The following is a 19,258-nucleotide window of genomic DNA, read 5'->3' as shown; positions in this document are numbered from 1 at the left end:
ATATCTTCGACCAGTCTTATAGTTTCCTTAAATCCCGTCTCATTCTCTCCACTCCTTCCGACGTGTCCACTCTGTTGCAAATCCTAGTATCATCCGCAAATAGACAAACCTTACCTTCTATCCCATCCGCTAGGTCCCTCATGAAGATATTGAACAGGACCGGTCCCAACACCGACCCTTGCAGCACTCCGCTCATCACCGCTCTCTCTTCCGAGTAAGTTCCATTTACCATCACACATAGTCTTCTGTCCTTCAACCAGTTTGCTATCCAGGCCACCACCTTGGCACTCACTCCCAAGCTTCTCATTTTATTCACTAGCCTCCTGTGCGGGACCATATGAAAAGCTTTGCTAAAATCCAAGTAGATGACATCTAGCGCTCTTCCACAATCCAATTCCTTAATCACCCAATCAAAAAAGTCTATCAGATTCGTCTGACAGGACCTTCCCTTGGGTCTGGTCCAGCAAGTCTGCTGTTTGTAGATAGTTCACTATTCTTTCCTTCAGCAGCGACTCCAATACTTTTCCCACCACCGAGGTGAGGCTAACCGTCCTGTAGTTTCCAGCCTCCTCCTCTCTGTTCCCACTCTTGTGAAGAGGGACCACCACCGCTCTTCTCCAATCACTCGGCATCACTCCCGTTTCCAGGGATCTATTGAACAGGTCATTCAGCGGAGCCACCAGCACATTTCTGAGCTCTTTCAGTATCCTGGGATGAACCTCATCAGGCCCCATGGCTTTGTCTACTTTCAGTTTTCTTAGCTCTTCCCATACATTCTTTTCCGTAAATGGAGTTTCATCCATTCCACTCCCCTCCAGTTTCATGTTAACTAACGTCGGTCCTTCTCTGGGGTCTTCTATAGTGAACACTGAACTGAAGTATTTGTTTAATATTTCTGCCATTTCTTCATCTGTCTCCACCCATTGATCCTTTTCACCTTTCAATTTCACTATACCACTTTGAACTTTTCTCCTTTCACTGATGTATCTGAAAAATGTTTTGTCACCTCACTTTACCCTCTTTGGCAATCCTTTCTTCCGCTTGACTTTTCGCTTTCTTGATTACTTTCTTTGTCTCCCTCAGTTTTACCAGATATTCTTCCTTGTGATCCTCCCTTTGGGATCTTTTATATTTCTTAAACGCTGTTCTTTTATCTTTTATTTTATCAGCCACCTCCTTTGTGAACCAGATAGGTTTCATTGTTTTCTTGTTTTTCTTTACTTTTATAACATATATATTAGTCGCTTCAGTAATTGCTCCTTTTAATTTGGCCCACTGTTGTTCCACATCTCTCGTTTTCTCCCATCCTTCTAGTTCTTCCTCCAGGTACTTCCCCATTTCAACAAAATCCGTGATTTTGAAACACAAAACCCTGGTCTTTGTATGACTTCTCGGTATCGTATTAAAGTTGTGAAACCATACTATTTGATGATCACTGGTGCTGAGGTGGGCACCCACCCGGACATTAGAGACATTATCTCCATTAAGTGAGCACTAAATCGAGTGTAACTCCCTCCCTCTTAGGCTCCATTACCATTTGTTTGATCAGAGCCACTTGCAGAGCATCCACTATCTCCCTACTACTGTTAGATTCCACAGAAGGGATTCTCCAGTTTACATCCGGTAGATTAAAATCTCCAACAATCACCACTTCTCCCTTCTTACTCATCTTTTGGATGTCTTCAATCAGATCACTGTCTAGTACTTCCATTTGATTTGGAGGCCTGTAAACCACACCAATAAAAATGGATGTCCCATAATCTTTTTTTAGGGTGGCCCATAAAGCTTCTTCTTTGCCCCATCTTCCCTGCAGCTCGGATGCTTGGATATGGTTTTTGACATAAAGAGCCACTCCTCCCCCTTTTCTGTCCTTTCTTAATAAGTTATATCCCGGTATGGTAGTATCCCAATCATGTGAATCTGTGAACCACGTCTCCATGATAGCAGCAATGTCCAAGTCTGCCTCCACCATTAGGGCTTGCAGGTCTGGGATTTTATTGCTCAAACTACGAGCATTTGTGCACATAGCTTTCCAGCTGTTCTGGTACAGGTTAATGCTTTTCTTGGACTCTCTGAGTGACTTCTTTAGCTGACTTTTGTTATCCACTTTGCCTTTATTTATTGCATTTGTATTTGGGGGATGACATTCTAATGTCCTACTGTCACTGACTGTTTGAATAGCATTACTGCTGGCCAATGATCCTGGGAGGCTTTTAACTGTAGTGTTTCCCTCCCTTAGAGTTTACAGATTAGTGCCTCTGATGACAGAGTCACTCAGCATAGTGAGTTTTTCATTTTGGTTACTGGTTGTATTATGGAGTTTCAGAATGCTTTGGGTTTCTTCTTTCTTTTCAGATAACACTTCAATCTCTTTCTCAAGAACTTCTTCAATATTTAATGCAGAGAAGGCGTTTTGTACTTGTGTCACTTGATACAGTGTGTGTCTCCGCATCACAGGTCTAATTCTACCAGAGCCTACTATAATCCTGTTTTTTGAGTTCTTTAATGCCTTGTGTGAGTAGGGGGATAGACCTGTGGGCTGCACAGTTGTCAATAACGGGTGTCTGAGGGTCTTAGGTCTTATCCTACCTGAGCCAACTGTAAATCCATTTTTCCTTGAATTTTGGTTTTTCTGTGATAATGGGGAATTAATTCCTGAATAATGTAAAGTGGGTGAAACTTTCTTTATTGCATCTAATTCAGCAGACACAAAGGCGCAATAATGAAAAATAATAAGGATAAAAAAATGTTTTGCTCTGTATACCTGGGAACGTTTGATATCCAAGTGCCCTGAGATGGTTTTGAATTAGCAACTTTCTCCTCTCTCTCTCATACTGGCTCTCAATTGTTCACATATATACATGCTTTTTCTCTCTCACTTATATAGACTCTTAATTACACATTTACCCACATGCTGTCTTTTCACGCTTACATACATACATGCTGTCTTTTTCTCTCACACACAGACTCTCATTCACATGCTTACACACATGTTCTCTCTCTCACTTTCTCTCATTTACACACAGGTTCTCAATCACATACTCACATGCTCCCTCACTTAAACCAGCTCTCAATCACTCACAGACACACATGCTCTCTCTTACTTATACACACAAGCTCTTAATCATACATACACATGATCTCTCTCACACAAACAGGATTTCAATCACAAACTTGCACATACAGGTTCTCAGTCATACACTTACATTCATGCTCTCTCTCACACACAGGCTCTCAATCACACACTCTCTTTCACATATACAGGCTATCAATCATTCACAAACATGTTGTCTTACTCACACACAGGGTCTCAAATACATATGCTTGCTCATTCATTCACTCTCCCCCCCCCCCCCCCCAGAACTAGCAGCAGCAGCAGCCTCCTCCACCTTCCAACCCTAAAGGCAGCAGCAACCTCCTTCACTTTCAGTCCTCGCAGAGAAAGGAGTCCCATCGGCCGCGGGGGTTGACATTGTTCCTCTTTTTACTCAGAGCTGCACTGCTCATTCTTCAGGCCGTGCCTCTCTTTTCTTCTTCGGGCTGATGCTGCCCGCACTAGCATGGTGTCTTCTTCCCGTGCATGCAGCCGCTGCTCACCATTTCCTCTTCCGGGCCGTGGGGGAGGGGGGCGGGAATAAGAGAGCATGCCGGTGCTGCTGACTCCAGCTGTCCTGCTGTGTTCCGCCTGGGCTATCAGCATTTTAAACCAGGGCAGAGGACCTATTTCACTCGGGTAGGGGGAGCAGCTGGGTCAGCGGGGGACCAGGAAGTGTGGAGACACACCTACGTGTGCTTGGCGACACACCGGTTGAGAACCGCTGCGCTGCACTAAGATATACCACGAATACCTTAGCAGACCACTGGACTAGTGGGCTCACACAAGTCACTTTTCCTCCCTTTTCTTCAACATTCCAACTGGAAATCAGGAGCAAGGAGGACTGCAGGGGTAGGAACAAGTTGCTAGGTTGTATATCTCAATCCCAAGTGAATAACTTATTGCTGATTCCAGTAGGGAGTTACCCAATGAGATAGAGCCCTCACATGCTTGGAACAGCTGAAACTGAGAGCAAATTCCACAGGGAAGAAATCCAGAAACACTCCACTAAGAGACTGGAAGCCAGAGTGCTGCAAGTGCAAAAGCCTGTCGAACAGGATTTCTTCACTGGCCTGGAAACTCTAAGGTTACCAGGGCAGGGCATGGGCGATTTCGAAACAGGCTTAGATATTAATACCTCAGCCATGATAGCATATACTTTCCCAAGGAAGCACATGATTCAGTAAATGGAACAATTGTTCCATGAACCAGGACACCCCTGTCCACAGACAGGGTTAGCCCTATAATGGGTAAGTATAGCCTGCAAGCCACTCAAACCAAACAGCAGCATCTCTGTTACGGGGTCCCTCATCCACCAACTCCCTCAGCTATAAATATGGTGATAGATTGAAAGGCACCCTCATCAATTAGATGGCTTAGAACCCTCCTCACTAAGATAGGGCCCCGCAAGCGAGAATAACTGGCAATAGTGGTCCTTACCAAAAAAAGCCATTGAGCTCAGCAGGTATCAAAGGAGACTCCTGGACAGAAGAAACCGCTAATCTTCACCAGGGCGCTACTCTGGAAAGGCTCCCTTGCAAAACAGACCTGCTGTGCCTTAGGACGACCTAAGGAGAGTGCAACTGCTCGACCAGCTCTCGGATCCCATAAGGAACCGAGAGCGACCGCCAGTCAAAAGCAGCGACATGCCTTCTCTAGGAAATGGAGAACAAGGGACACCCCTTGCAGGGTTGGACAACCAGGTATCCAGAGGGGAACCCATAAGAATTGTCCTTGAACCCAGTTGAATTCCCCCTTCCTGAAGGGACAGGAAAGCAACGGGACTCAAGGCCTCCTGATCCCGAAAAACCTGTCAGCTCTCCAGTTGAGAGTTGAGACACAATCTGTGATCACTGAGGTTCAGAAGCAAGCAATCTGCCATTGGCAGCCATCCTCAGATGGGGAAGGCCTCTTCGGTAATCAACGAAGGGGCCCAGTAAAAATGGTTAGATGACTGCCGCTGCCATCACCCAGTGCTGGCCTACAAGGAGATGCACCGATTCAAAGAATAAACCTGCCAGGGACGGAGCCGTAGAGGGCTTCCCCACAAGGGGAATTTGTGACACGGAAGGGGTTGAAAGTCATATTCCTCTACTGAAGGAGAAGACACCGACACTAGCCTCCAAGTGTTTACTCCCCTTAGGGTTTGACCAGGAATGCAGTCCTAGGTCAGTCCTGTGACTGTGGCACACAAACTGTTGAGCTCCCCACGAGGGAAACACATACACATCCATTCATGCAGTAGAGGGCAACTGCAGAATACAGTCCTCCGCTGTAAAAGCACACTGACCAATACTCATACAGTGGTATCCTATCCTATGGACTATGGCATACCTATGACCCGACTTGCTGTGCTTCTAGGTAGAATCCCATGGCACAGCAAGGACTGAGCACCACTTGCTAGAGTTGGTGGCTGCACTCTCCCAAAAGGCAAATCATAGAGTGTGTGATGACGCCTTAATTGCCAGTGCTCCCCAGTACTTTGTGGTACTGAAAACTTGACGTGATGATGACAGAATCCTAGCATGGCTGAGAACTGCACCGACAGGGAGAATGCCTCCTGCCATCATACAAGGCGCTTTGAGTAGATGCCTTGCCATACCCAACCATGCATGCTGCACTCCACTATCACACTAACTCCCAGTGGAGTACATAGCAAAAGTGTGTTGAGGGCGTCCCCAATACCACTGGGGCTCTGGGTTTGGCATTGTAGTGGGTGGTGTTCTATGGCAGTGGTTCTCAACCTTTTTTCTGTCAGGACACACCTGACAGATGGCTCTCACATGCATGACACACTGACCCATGATCGTCACAGGGCTAGATGTAAAAGTACAGTTTGCATCCACGGGAACCCCCCTGACCCACAATAATGGATGTAAAGCAGAATTATGACATTCCCCATACAACTCACCCTACAAAAAAGATATTCTGGTTCTGGTGTCATCTCAGTAACAGCAACTCAAACTCCTTCTACTTCCAGGCTCAATAGCCCTACTTATGAAAAGACAGCAGTTTACCACCAATGCATGTCCTCTTGAGAAAACACAACAAATAAGACTGATAAAACGCTTACATGCCAGTAAAATATCTCATCTCGGTAACAGACACAGAACTGACCTAACATACTCCCAGGATCTGTAGTAATGCACATAAACTAATCGGAACACAGTTACACCTGTATTATGGAATACACTCAAACAGGAGCAACCCTATCTAAGAAAAGGCAACACTACAAATATTAAATCAGGCCCTAAAAACCAATACACCTCTTATTAGGAAAACAGAACTAGCAAGCAGGACAAGAAAGAAGAATCCCATCAGCCGTGGGAGGCTCATGCTGCTGTCTCCTTTCCCGATTACCAGCTGCTTCGATTGCTTGGGGGCCGATGCTGCAGCCGCCGCTGCTACTTTTCTACGCGGCACAGCTCTTTTTCCTTCCCGCGCACCGCGTATCACTTCCGGGTCACGGGGGGGGGGGGGGGGCGCAGGAAGAAGAAAAGGCCAGCCACAGGTGTCACTGCTTCTTCTACCACCGTGGCCGTTCCCACTGGGCTTGAACGTGCTGATAGCCCGGCGGCAACGGCAGCAGGGAAGAAAGAGCAGCGGGAGAGACCGGGAGCACGCGACACACCAGCCGGTGCTTGGCAACACTGGTGTGTCGCGACACATAGGTTGAGAAGCACTGTTCTATGGCATTGCTCCCTCCAATACCTGATAACACTCCAGGAGGCTGGACACAGCCCTTGAAACTGCATTCAGAATGGCTCACTGCCATTTCCCTCATAGAACGACAGTAGCGAAGGCCATGGTGACCAACAGCGTATATGGTGCTCTGCAATCATGTCCTGCGACATGCGACATCCGATCACGTCCACTGGTGCCCAAAGAGGTGACAGTGCCCATAGGGCCCATAGCGTTTTCACGCTCACAGAACATGTGCAACAGGCAGAACAACTAGTGTGCTGTTGGCAATGATGAGGCAGCCTGAAATTCACAGTGAGTCGAGGTAGGACGAATTGGGTTTTTACACCGGGAATAAGTTCAGTAGGACAGACTGGCCAAAGACGGAGTCTTGTCATACAACCTTGTCAAGACAATAGTGGGCTGCAAAGGTGTGGAGAGAGCTCCACGTCGCAGTTCTGTAGATGTCAGCAATCGGTACTGAATGGTAGTGCGCTACTGATGTTGCCATGGCCCTTACTGAGTGCGCCTTCACTCATCCCTCAAGTGAAAGGCCTACTTGCTGGTAGCAGAATGCAATGCAGTCTGCCAACCAGTTGGAGAGAGTCTGCTTGCCCACCGCAACTCCAAGCTTGTTTTTTGTCAAAAGAAACAAAGAGTTGGGAGGGACTTTCTGTAGACTGCGGTGCGGTCTAAGTAAAATGCAAGCGCACGTTTACAGTCCAAGGTGTGCAGAGCTCACTCACTCGGGTGAATGTGAGGCCTTAGAAAGAAAGTGGGTAAGACAATAGATTGGTTTAAGTAGAAATCCGTTACCACCTTAGGAAGGAATTTAGGGTGAGTGCAGAGAACCCAACCCGGCCATGGAAGGAACCTCATATAGGGTGAGTATGTTACAAGGGTAATTGCTAGGTTCTTGTGGCCTGATTTGGCCTCTGGTTGGAAACAGGATGCTGGCTTGATGGACCCTTGGTCTGACCCAGCATGGCAATTTCTTATGTTCTTATTTTCTGCATGTATGACCTAGATGATGCATTCTGCTAGTGTATAGTTTCTGAGTAGGGGCCTAGAGCAGCCTGGCTTGTTCTATTTCATAGATAGGGCTGTTACTGTTTGAGTGCCAGCAATTAGTATTGTTTTAGTATGGGAGGCTTACTATATTGTAATTGCAATTCGTTTTATTCATATCTTTCTGAGGAACAGGTCCATAAAGAACATGTGTTACATAGGCCTAACACCATAAGAGTTCGTGTTGTTTTGCTTTTCTGCAGGGTTTTTCTGGTTGGTACCACAGCAGTGCAGATAAATAGAATATACATGTTCTTGTAAGTGATATTTTTACCTCAGAAGACTGTACTTTGAATGCCCTTTTTCATATAAAATCTATTATAAATGCATATATGTACTTCTATGTGGGGGGGGGGGGGCTATGTGTTGGTGGGGGAGGGCAGGGCTGCAAGGCTATAAGGTTTACCTGTGTAAAATATCAGTTCAAAGTCTCTGACCGAGATGCGTCTCCCACGCAGAATTTATATTGTTTGGGGGTTTTCTGTGTCACTTATGCTTTGATTTGTTTAGATTTTTCATGTTAATAATAGCTAGAGTTTGTTGGCTGATTTAATTCCCTTGGATAGGACATAACATGTCAGCCCTGAGGCTTTGCATTGGGGTTGAAATAATCTGGTGGTTTCAAAATTTAAAAACATTTGGTTTTAGATATATTTTGAGAGTATTTATTTATGGACTTAATAGCCCGCCACATCCAACTAGTTGATCAGGATAACAAAGTCAACTTACAAAGTTAAAACAAATTATGTAAATTTCTATTAAAACAGCAAATAATTATCACATAGACATACAAATAAATACATAGAAAGTAGGACAGAAGCAAAACAAAAAAAAAAAACCAATATAACCTTTAGCAAGAAAAGACTGGCTGGAAAGTATAAAATTTTCAATTATTTAATTGCTACAATCTTCTATGGGGACAGTCCACCAGATAATCAACCTTCCCCACAAATGAACGACATGCCCGCTTTTGGCACTAAGGGAAGAAATGTCCCACATGTACCCACTTCAAATCGGGTCACCTTACTCTAACCTCACCACACCTGGAAACGATGTTCAGGCACAAAGTTATTGTTAGGAAAAAAAACAGAAGTCCATGAATGGCTCCGTTTGAATCCACAGGGGTTTTTTGGCAAGAGGCAACACAGTACTTGTTTGCTCAGGGCAACAAAACAGGTTTTACTCCGATGCCAGTAAATTGTACTAGCAACTTTTCCCTCCTCAGTTCATCTGAGGACTGGAGGAGGAAAAGAGCTTCAGCAGAGCAGAAATAACCAGTGGCCACCAAAGCAGGCTTGCTCTTTTCTTCCTCCCTTGCAGTAGCGAGACCAAATGCTGCAGCAGGGGATGCAGTGAATGCTTGCTTTGGTGGCTGTTCTTCCTCCCTCCCAGGACTGATCCAGGTCACAATCCTGAAAGTGAGAAAGATGGAAAAGGAAAGGAACCTAGGGGCAAACTTGGTAAGAGAGGAAGGAGTTATTGGGAAAAGAGATAGATGGAAGGGAAGAGATGAAGGTGATAAGGGGAGAGAGAAAGATGATGGGGGAGATGGGAAACCAGAATTAAACAAGTGATACAGGAAAATGATGAATGAGTGAAGGATGAATCAAGCTAAGGGTCGAGCACTGGAACGGTAATACAATTGGAGGCTAGAACCAGACAGACTAGGCTGGAAGGCTGGAAAAGGAAAGTATCTTCACTTTTTTTCTATTTTATTTTTTAATACTTTAAACCCCTGGCTGTAACCTTACCTTCTAATACTTCTGCTACCCACAGACTGGAAGCTCTCAGAGAAGGAATTCATTGTAATCTGTATGCAGTGCTGGCAGTGGGGTGCTATTCCATGCTATCAGCTTTTTTTTAATTAAAAAAAAATTTTTTTAAGAGCTGTACCATACTATATTGTTTCAAATAATGTTATTACTGCATTTTTGATGGTCACATTCTTAAATTACAATGATGAAAAATGTAACCTCCATTGGCTCGTCTGGTGGATTCAAGAGCACATAAGCATAGCTATATAGAGGGTATTGCATAGTGATGTGATTTGGCCGAACCTTTCGGTTCAGCCTTCGTTATTGGCCCGTCGCAGGAAATTTCATTTCCAGTGGTTCAGGCCGATTTTATTTTGTCTACCCCCCCTCCCCCGAAATGAAACCCGAAACCCACCCTGAATTACAATGGGGGTTGTAAAAAAAAAAACAAAACCCAAAATAAAACAAAACCCCAACCCTTCAAATTTAATTAATTGCACCCCCAACCCCCCAAATCTTGCCTGACCAACCCCCCAAGAATTACTGAGAGTCCCTGGTGGTCCAGTGGGGGTCCCGGGAGCGATCTCCCGCTCTCGGGCCGTCGGCTGCCAGTAATCAAAATGGCGCCGATGGCCCTTTGCCCTTACCGTGTGACAGGGGCTATCGGTGCCATTGGCCGGCCTCTGTCACATGGTAGGAGCAATGGACGGCCGGCGCCATCTTAAAAAATGGCATGGGCCAGCCATTGCTCCTACTATGTGACAGAGGCCAACTAATAGCACCAATAGCCCCGTCACATGGTAAGGGCAAAGGGCCATCGGCGCCATTTTAATTACTGGCAGACAACGGCCCGAGGGGGAAAATCGCTCCCGGGACCTCACTGGACCACCAGGGACGTTTGGTAAGTCTTGTGGGGGGGGGGGGTCAGGCAAGTCTTGGGGGTCGGGAGGGTGGGGGGTTGCAATTAATTACATTTGAAGGGTTGGGGTGGGTTTGGGTTTTTATTTTAAATGTGCTCTTTCTCTCTCTCCCCCCCCCCCCGAAATACGATAAGAAAACCACATGAAATTTCGAGGGTTTTTTTATCATTTCGTCGCCCTCCCGAAACACGACAAAATAGGAAATATTGTCTATTTCCTATTTCGTCGCAAACGAATGTACATCCCTAGTACTGCATGATAGGTCCACATTGAATCATTTGACGATCACTATCCTGACACTATGAGCCTTTGCGGCATCATGTGCTACCAGGGATGGTAACTTTCAAACTTACACGAGGGCACACTTTGATGCATATATGCCAGCGCGCACCCACATACACAGCCATTTTAAAACTTGCGTGCACATATGCAACATATAACATAGCCTGAGTGAGCGCACAATTTTAATTTGTGTATGCTCCCAGGTGTGTAAATCAGATTTCTATTCACCTGGGTATTTTAAAATTGGCGCACGACCACACTATTACCAGATTGCCCAGTGTTGAGCTAGGTCCTCCAATCCCCTCTGGTTTAATAGCCTGTACCCACCCCCCGAAGTTACTCCAGATCCTTTAAACCCTCCAATATGGCTATTTATTTTTTGGGGGGGAGGGGAGGGGGTTACAGTTACACCTGGTCGCGCACCAGAGCATATAAGTATTTACACGTGTATCACTTGACCACGCCCTGAAACTCCCACGTCCCGCCTAGACCACACCTCTTATTATGTGAAATGTGCACGCAGTGGGAGATAGGTGCATATCTGGGAGGGTTTTAAAATTTGGTTGGCGCATGCCGGGCTTTTAAAACCTACCTCTTAAGGGAATAAGCAATAATCATTACCAGTAATAGAAGAAATCTGAAACCAGCAGGCTACTCCCTAAGCACAATAGGAGCCATGCAACTCCCTTCCAAACACCACCGGATCCAATCTGCAGCTCCCTGACCTGGAAAAAAAAACCATGGGAGACGCCCAAGAACACTTCCTACATCTAGCACATTTTTTCAGGCTGGTTCCGCATCAGGGACTGGTGATCTTGTGATTCAGTCCCCTTTACAGCAGTATGTTTCTTTTTTTACTCTTGTAGTTAGATATTTGTTAAAGACCATATTGGACTTTTTTCTCCCTTCTAGGAGCACTGCTTGCACATAGCTTGTTGTATAGTGCCCTAGTTTAGTGTGTCATATAAATGGCAGTATAAATAAATATCCAGTGAACAACTGTTATGATTAAGTCAAAACACTAATAAACCTTATGCTGCAATTTCTTTTCCTGTGTCTATTTCATGTACCTGCATTTTTATTTTGCACAATAAAAATACAAAATGTCTTGATGCACAATAAAACAGTGAGGTGCAAGATAGAAGGAATATTCTTCCATTACATATAACAACAGCACTGAGTAATCTGGCAAGGGGGAACGTTAACCAGGTAAAGTTACCCAAATATTCAGCGGAAAATACCCATCACACGACAGGGGCAAAGGAACACCTGAGATCGGCCAGTGCTGGAGAATAAGGGGCACTTCAGCCTCCAACATTAGACCACCAGGGTTTACTGTAAGTTAATCGGGGGGACCAAGGAGGAGAGGGGACCCCAAAGCACCCGAATTATTTATTTTATGTTTTTTACATGGAGAGAGGGTTTTGAGACGGGGTGGGGTTTGCTTCAGGACTTTTTTTTTTTTAATTGTTTCTTTTATTCTTATTTTTTTTATTGTTTGGCCACCTCAGAGAGCATCCTGGGAGTGGGTGGGAGAAAAGACCCCCCACTGATTTTTAAACCCTACTGGGGAGGGAGGCATCAGGGGACATATCATTCCCTTAATGGCCTCAGCCTGGCAGTATTGGGATGTGCGTTAACATCTTGATGGTCTTGGGGAAAGTAAGCTATACCTCTTAAGATGTAGCTAACTTTCAATCAAATAACCTGGCTTGCAAATTTTGAGTCCTGCGGTGCTCATATTTCCTTGCTGTTTTCAGGTTTGGGTGCGGAAACAGTACAGGAGCACGAGCACTGCGTAACTCAAACTCACCGACAGCTATACAGTGCCAGAAGGCAATCACCGTTCCAGGGCCAGCGCCAATACAGCTGGTGGATGGGAGGCAAGAGAGAGGGTGGGGCATGTCTGAGGATCCCAGCAGCTCCCTATGTGCTGTGTTCTTTCATGTCGGCCCACACAGATCACCCAAATTCTGTGGCAGAGGGGAATTCTGCATTGGGTAGCGGTGTCAAATTCCCCCTGGAATATTCTGCTTAATGAGAGCAGAATTTCAGAAGAGACAAAAATCTGTTAAAATGCCAGGCTTGGAATGCTTGGTAAAATATCAGAAGCTAAGAACAAAAGACAGGAATTCACTTTTAACGCTCTCCACATGTTGTGCAGTGCACTGCATTGCTGAACCCCTTTTTCCCTTTTATTTTTTTTAAAGTGAACATAGAGTTTCTCACAATTTATTTCATTTTTGAAGTTTTATCATTTTGTTTCTTTTCTGCCAAAGGAAGATGGCTCCTGATAAGAGACAGCCCCTAACTCATCATAGGCTGAAATGCACTCCTTGTTGCGATCCCGGTCGCCAGGCTAGTGACCGGGTTCTTACCTCCGTGCCGGCTTCCCCGTCCCTGCCGCGCTCCTCCTAACTCCGGGCCTGCCCGGCCGCATGGCAGCGGCGTCTCCCTCGTGGAGACGCCGTCGAGGCCGATTCTGGCTCCTCCCCCTGCCGGGGAACGCGCGCGCGCAAGGGGACGGCACTTGTAGGTCCAGCACCCGGAAGTGCTGAACCGCCCCTTTTCTGACGTCAGACGCCGGCTGGCTATATAAACCAGCCTCAGCCTCTCCTACCTCACCTTGCAACGAGGTCGCTCCTGTGAGTGCTTAGTTGCTTTCCTGGATCCTGTTGCTGTTCCTTGCTTCCTGCTTGTTCCTGTGGCTCCTGCCGTGCTCCGTTCCTGTCTGTTCCAGTTCCGCCTGCTCCAGCCCTCATTCCTGTGGCTCCTGCCGTGCTCCATTCCTGTCCGTTCCAGTTCCGCCTGCTCCTGCCTCCGTTCCTGCAGTTCCGCTCCTGCAATTCCAGCATTCTTCTGTCTTCAGCCAGCCTTGACCACCGGATTCCTGCTCGACTCTCCTTGTCTTCAGCCAGCCTTGACCACCGGATTCCTGATCGACTCTTCTTGACCTCCGCCAGCCTTGGCCATCGGATTCCTGCTCGACTCTTCTTGTCTTCAGCCAGCCTCGACCACCGGATCTCCTAAGTCCCAGCGACCCGGACCCCTACGGGCTCCTCCTGGGGGGGTCTCGGGTTTCCAGGGCGAACACTTCCTCCTTCACGCCAGAACCGTTCCGCCTCCCGGCTCCTTTTCCACCGACTGGAGTCCTCTCTCCAGTCAGCCGGGCCAAGGGTTCACTAACAGACTTTTCCCACAACACTCCTCGCTGTAGCTTAAACCCTTCAATGTTGCTTTTGAACTAGCAGGGGATCAACCCTATAACATGCAATTGTTTTCCCTCCCCCAAGGCCTAAAATTGACAATTCCAGTCTAACATTCCACCAACCCTACCTGCCAGAAACAATATTTAAGTGTTTCTGCATAGGGGTAACCTGCACGGAGCAGCAGTTACTACCCTTAACAGAACGCATGGGGGCAACCTGCATGGAGTGGCATTTACTACCATAAGCAAATTGCTGGGCAGACTGGATGGATCATCTGGTCTTTATCTGCCATCAATACTATGTTTGTTTTCAGATGGTATCCAATGCTGCAAGCTAGCCTAGAGTTTAGCCCATACGTTTCTACTTATTTCTGGGAAATAATTAAGCTACCAGGTAACGTTGTTAATGGGAAATAAAATGTTAATATTAATAAATGGTTATATATATATATATATATATATAGAGAGAGAGAGAGAGAGAGAGAGAGAGAGAGAGAGAGAGAGAGAGAGAGAGACACAATCTCACGTGAATTTTTAGGGGCTGTATCACTTTTCTGGTGATTGCACCCGGAGATCGTAGCCGGATAGCTTCCAGGATACAGCACTTAATGAAAGGGAGTTTCTTAAGCTCAGCATCAGATATTTCAATTTTTTCATTGCCTGTTGGTAGAAAAACAGGAAAAACAAGATAATAAGAGAAATGCAGAAAAATGTCTCTGGTATCATGGTACGTTAGTTCTAACGCTGGTCAGAGCTGTGGCTGCACCCATGAGGTGCCATTACACAGTTCAGCCACATCCCACTATCATCATCTATTGCCTAAGCAAAAATCGATGCAAGCACTGTAGCATTTTTGCACACATGGGCTGAGTTTAAGGAAAGTGCTGCAGTACTTTTTGGTACTAGACTTTACTTTCACAATTTTATTCTAAGGACTTTTTGTTTTTATTCTCTTCCAGAAACCACAGGAAAGCCGTGGGCAAAAGAGGAACTGTTTCAGAACTCTGAAAGCAAATTGATTTGCAGACTTTTTCCAATCCTTTGTCCTTCTTTTTGGGGGTGGCCTGATCCTTTAATCTGTCCTTAAGTAGGAATTCAAATTGTATTTGGTGCCTTTTTAAAATTCTGTATGTGTAAAAAAAGTTAAACGGAGCTTCCTAAAGAATAGGCTAGCGTGTGGCTTTTGATCAACTTAAGTACTAGCCAGTGGTGAAAGAAACTCGGCATTCTTTCCAGGTTCAAACTTTTTTATTTATTTTTTTTTTGCAGTTACAAGTCATGGCATCATTTCCTTAAATGGGAACACTATGAAATGAATCAAAGACACATTGTCTATCCAAATGTTGAGTGCAGGAGTAGATGAACAGTGAATTATTTTCACAAACATTTTGCTGTGTCGTCTTATTTACAAACCTTGCTCAAGAACCTGTGTGACTCATCCATTTTGCCCAGGGCAACAGCAAAGCACAGAGTGATGTCAGCTTGTCCCCTCTTTCCACAAGAGGGAGATTAGATGATTTCTACTGAGCAGCTGTTGTGAGCCAAATGAACGTCCTAAGACAGCTTTGAAGCATGATTTTATAAGCAAGATAAATGTAAGAGAAACTCGTAGGAAAAAAAAAGAATTCAGCGTTCAGTCGGACGTGCACTCTCTTCTGGTTGGGCAGTCTGACCATATTATTCATGACTGGCATCTTCCTTTAATATTGTGCTCACTGAAGTCTGGATCTGTTTGTCATTCTTGCTGTCACTCTGTAACACCTAGAGAATCATTCCAGAAGCGTATACGTTTCCTGACAGCATGAAAATGGCCAAGCTATAAACCTCATTCTTCCAGGTGAACTCCCCCGCCCCCCTCCCCCCCACCACCACCACCATCAGAAAATAAGCAAGTCATTCAGCAAAACTTTCCTGAAATATTTTCTTTATTGCAGAAACATTCAACATTCAACAGTACAACATATGTTGTCTTAACTAATACAAAAGACAGCAACTTAATTATATATTTTTCTTTTAAGACACTGTCTAAATCTTCACCATAAGAACATAAGAAATTGCCAAGTTCTGGGTCAGACCAAGGGTCCATCAAGCCCAGCATCCTGTTTCCAACAGAGGTCAAAACCAGGCCACAAGAACCTGGCAATTACCCAAACACCAAGAAGATACCATGCTACTGATGCAATTAATAGCAGTGGCTATTCCCTAAGTAAACTTGATTAATAGTAGTTAATGGACTTCTCCTCCAAGAACTTATCCAAACCTTTTTTGAACCCAGCTACACTAACTGCATTAACCACATCCTCTGGCAACAAATTCCAGAGCTTTATTGTGCGTTGAGTGAAAAAGAATTTTCTCCGATTAGTCTTAAATCTGCTACTTGCTAACTTCATTGAATGTCCCCTAGTCTTTCTAGTATCTGAAAGTGTAAATAATCGATTCACATCTATTCGTTCAAGATCTCTCATGATCTTAAAGACCTCTATCATATCCCTCCTCAGCCGTCTCTTCTCCAAGCTGAACAGACCTAACCTTTTCAGCCTTTCCTCATAGGGGAGCTGTTCCATCCCCTTTATCATTTTGGTTGCCCTTCTCTGTACCTTCTCCATCGCAACTATATCTTTTTTGAGATGCGGCAACCAGAATTGCACACAGTATTCAAGATGTGGTCTCACCATGGAGCAATACAGAGGCATTATGACATTTTCCATTTTATTAACCATTCCCTTCCTAATAATTCCTAACATTCTGTTTGCTTTTTTGACTGCTGCAGCACACTGAGCCAAGGATTTTAAAGTATTATCCACTATGATGCCTAGATCTTTTTCCTGGGTGGTAGCTCCTAATATGGAACCTAACATTGTGTAACTAAAGCAAGGGTTGTTTTTCCCTATATGCAACACCTTGCACTTGTCCACATTAAATTTCATCTGCCATTTGAATGCCCAATCTTCAAGTTTTGCAAGGTCCTCCTGTAATGTAACACAATCCGCTTGTGATTTAACTACTCTGAATAATTTTGTATCATCCACAAATTTGATAACGTCACTCATTGAATTCCTTTCCAGATCATTTATATATATATTGAAAAGCACTGGTCCAAGTACAGATCCCTGAGGCACTCCATTATTTATCCTTTTCCACTGGGAAAATTGACTATTTAATCCTACTCTCTGTTTCCTGTCTTTTAATCAGTTTGTAATCATGAAAGGACATCACCTCCTATCCCATGACTTTTTAGTTTTCTTAGAAGCCTCTCATGAGGGACTTTGTCAAATACCTTCTGAAAATCCAAATACACTACATATATCTGTTCACCTTCATCCACATGTTTATTATCCCCTTCAAAAAAATGAAGCAGATTTTTTAGGCAAGACTTCCCTTGGGTAAATCATGTTGACTGTGTTCCATTAAACCATGTTTTTCTATATGCTCTACGATTTTGATCATTAGAATAGTTTCCACTATTTTTCCCAGCACTGAAGTCAGGCTCACTGGTCTATAGTTACCCAGATCGCCCCTGGAGCCCTTTTTAAATATTGTGGTTACATTCACCACCATCCACTCTTCAGGCACAATGGATGATTTTAATGATAGGTTACAAATTTTAACCATGAAGATAACTGTGCTCTGGGGGAAAATATTTAGTAATTATGGTCATAAGAACATGCCATACTGGGTCAGACCAAGGATCCATCAAGTCCAGCATCCTGTTTCCAAAAGTGACCAATCCAGGCCATAAGAACCTGGCAAGTACCCAAAAACTGGGGGCCGGATTTTATAAATTAGCGCGATCTCGTACTTTTGTTCGCTCACCAGGCGCGAACAAGAGTACACGGGATTTTAATAGATACGCGCATAGTCACGCGTATCCATTAAAATCCGGGGTCGGCGCGCGCAAGGCTGCCCAAAATCGGCAGCCTGCGCGCGCCGAGCCGCGCAGCCTGCCCCCATTCCCTCCGAGGCCGCTCCAAAATCGGAGCGGCCTTGGAGGGAACTTTCCTTCCACCCCCCCCCGCACCTTCCCTTCCCTTCCCCTTCCCTTCCCCTACCTAACCCACCCCCCCCCCCCCCCCGGCCCTATCTAAACCCCCTCTACCTTTGTCGGCAAAGTTACGCCTGCTGGAAGCAGGCGTAACTTTGCGCGCCCCGCCCGGCTGCCCCGCTCCGAGTTCCGGTCCCGGGGGCTGGTCTGGAGGCTGCGGCCACGCCCCCGGAACACCCCCGGGCCGAAACCACGCCCGCGGTGCCGCCCCCGAAACGCCGCATCACGTGCGACACGCCCTCGAAACGCCCCTCCATGCAAGCCCTGGGATTAGCGTGCGCCACCGAGCCTATGCAAAATAGGCTCGGCGCGCGCAGGGGGGGGTTGGGGTAGGTTTTCGGGGGGTACGCACGTACCCCTTTGAAAATCTACCCGTAAGTGTATTCCATGTTACCGTTGCTAGTAATAGCGGTGGTTATTATCTAAGTCAACTTAATTAATAGCAGGTAATGGACTTCTCCTCCAAGAACTTATCCAATCCTTTTTAAAACACAGCTATACTGACTGCACTAACCACATCTTCTGGCAACAAATTCCAGAGTTTAATTGTGCGTTGAGTGAAAAAGAACTTTCTCCGATTAGTTTTAAATGTGCCACATACTAACTTCATGGAGTGCCCCCTAGTCTTTCTATTATCTGAAACAGTAAAAAACCGATTCACATCTACCCATTCTAGACCTCTCATGATTTTAAACACCTCTATCATATCCCCCCTCCGCCGTCTCTTCTCCAAGCTGAAAAGTCCTAACCTCTTTAGTCTTTCCTCATAGGGGAGCTGTTCCATTCCCCTTATTTTGGTTGCCCTTCTCTGTACTTTCTCCATCGCAATTATATCTTTTTTGAGATGCGGCGACCAGAATTTTACACAGTATTCAAGGTGCGGTTTCACCATGGAGCGATACAGAGGCATTATGACATTTTCCGTTTTATTCACCATTCCCTTTCTAATCATTCCCAACATTCTGTTTGCTTTTTTTGACTGCTGCAGCACACTGAACCGACAATTTCAATGTGTTATCCACTATGACGCCTAGATCTCTTTCTTGGGTAGTAGCACCTAATATGGAACCTAACATTGTGTAACTATAGCATGGGTTATTTTTCCCAAGGTGTTTCTCATGCTGTGACTTTGCAAAATATTTGGAAAGATTTGCATACACTGGGCCTCAGATGATTTTTTTTTTTAAATGTTGTTCATAGGGATGGTAA

The 19,258-nt window shown here is 45.3% G+C and overlaps 1 protein-coding gene across 1 annotated transcript in view; it reads right to left on the bottom strand.

Annotated features, from left to right (window-relative positions):
* The window catches only part of LOC115088107 (24-hydroxycholesterol 7-alpha-hydroxylase), a 308,210-nt gene that overhangs the window by 141,228 nt on the left and 147,724 nt on the right, over positions 1 to 19,258 (bottom strand). The window contains exon 8 of the mRNA XM_029596064.1: positions 14,534 to 14,667. Within this exon, the coding sequence (XP_029451924.1) occupies positions 14,534 to 14,667 (134 nt within the window). The remainder of the gene's footprint in view (positions 1 to 14,533; positions 14,668 to 19,258) is intronic.

The sequence above is a fragment of the Rhinatrema bivittatum genome, chromosome 3 (genome assembly GCF_901001135.1).
Source record: "Rhinatrema bivittatum chromosome 3, aRhiBiv1.1, whole genome shotgun sequence".
In the NCBI taxonomy this organism is placed as follows: Eukaryota; Metazoa; Chordata; class Amphibia; order Gymnophiona; family Rhinatrematidae; genus Rhinatrema; species Rhinatrema bivittatum.
The sequence above is the reverse complement of the archived record's forward strand: the minus strand, read 5'-3'. Positions and strand labels throughout refer to the sequence as shown.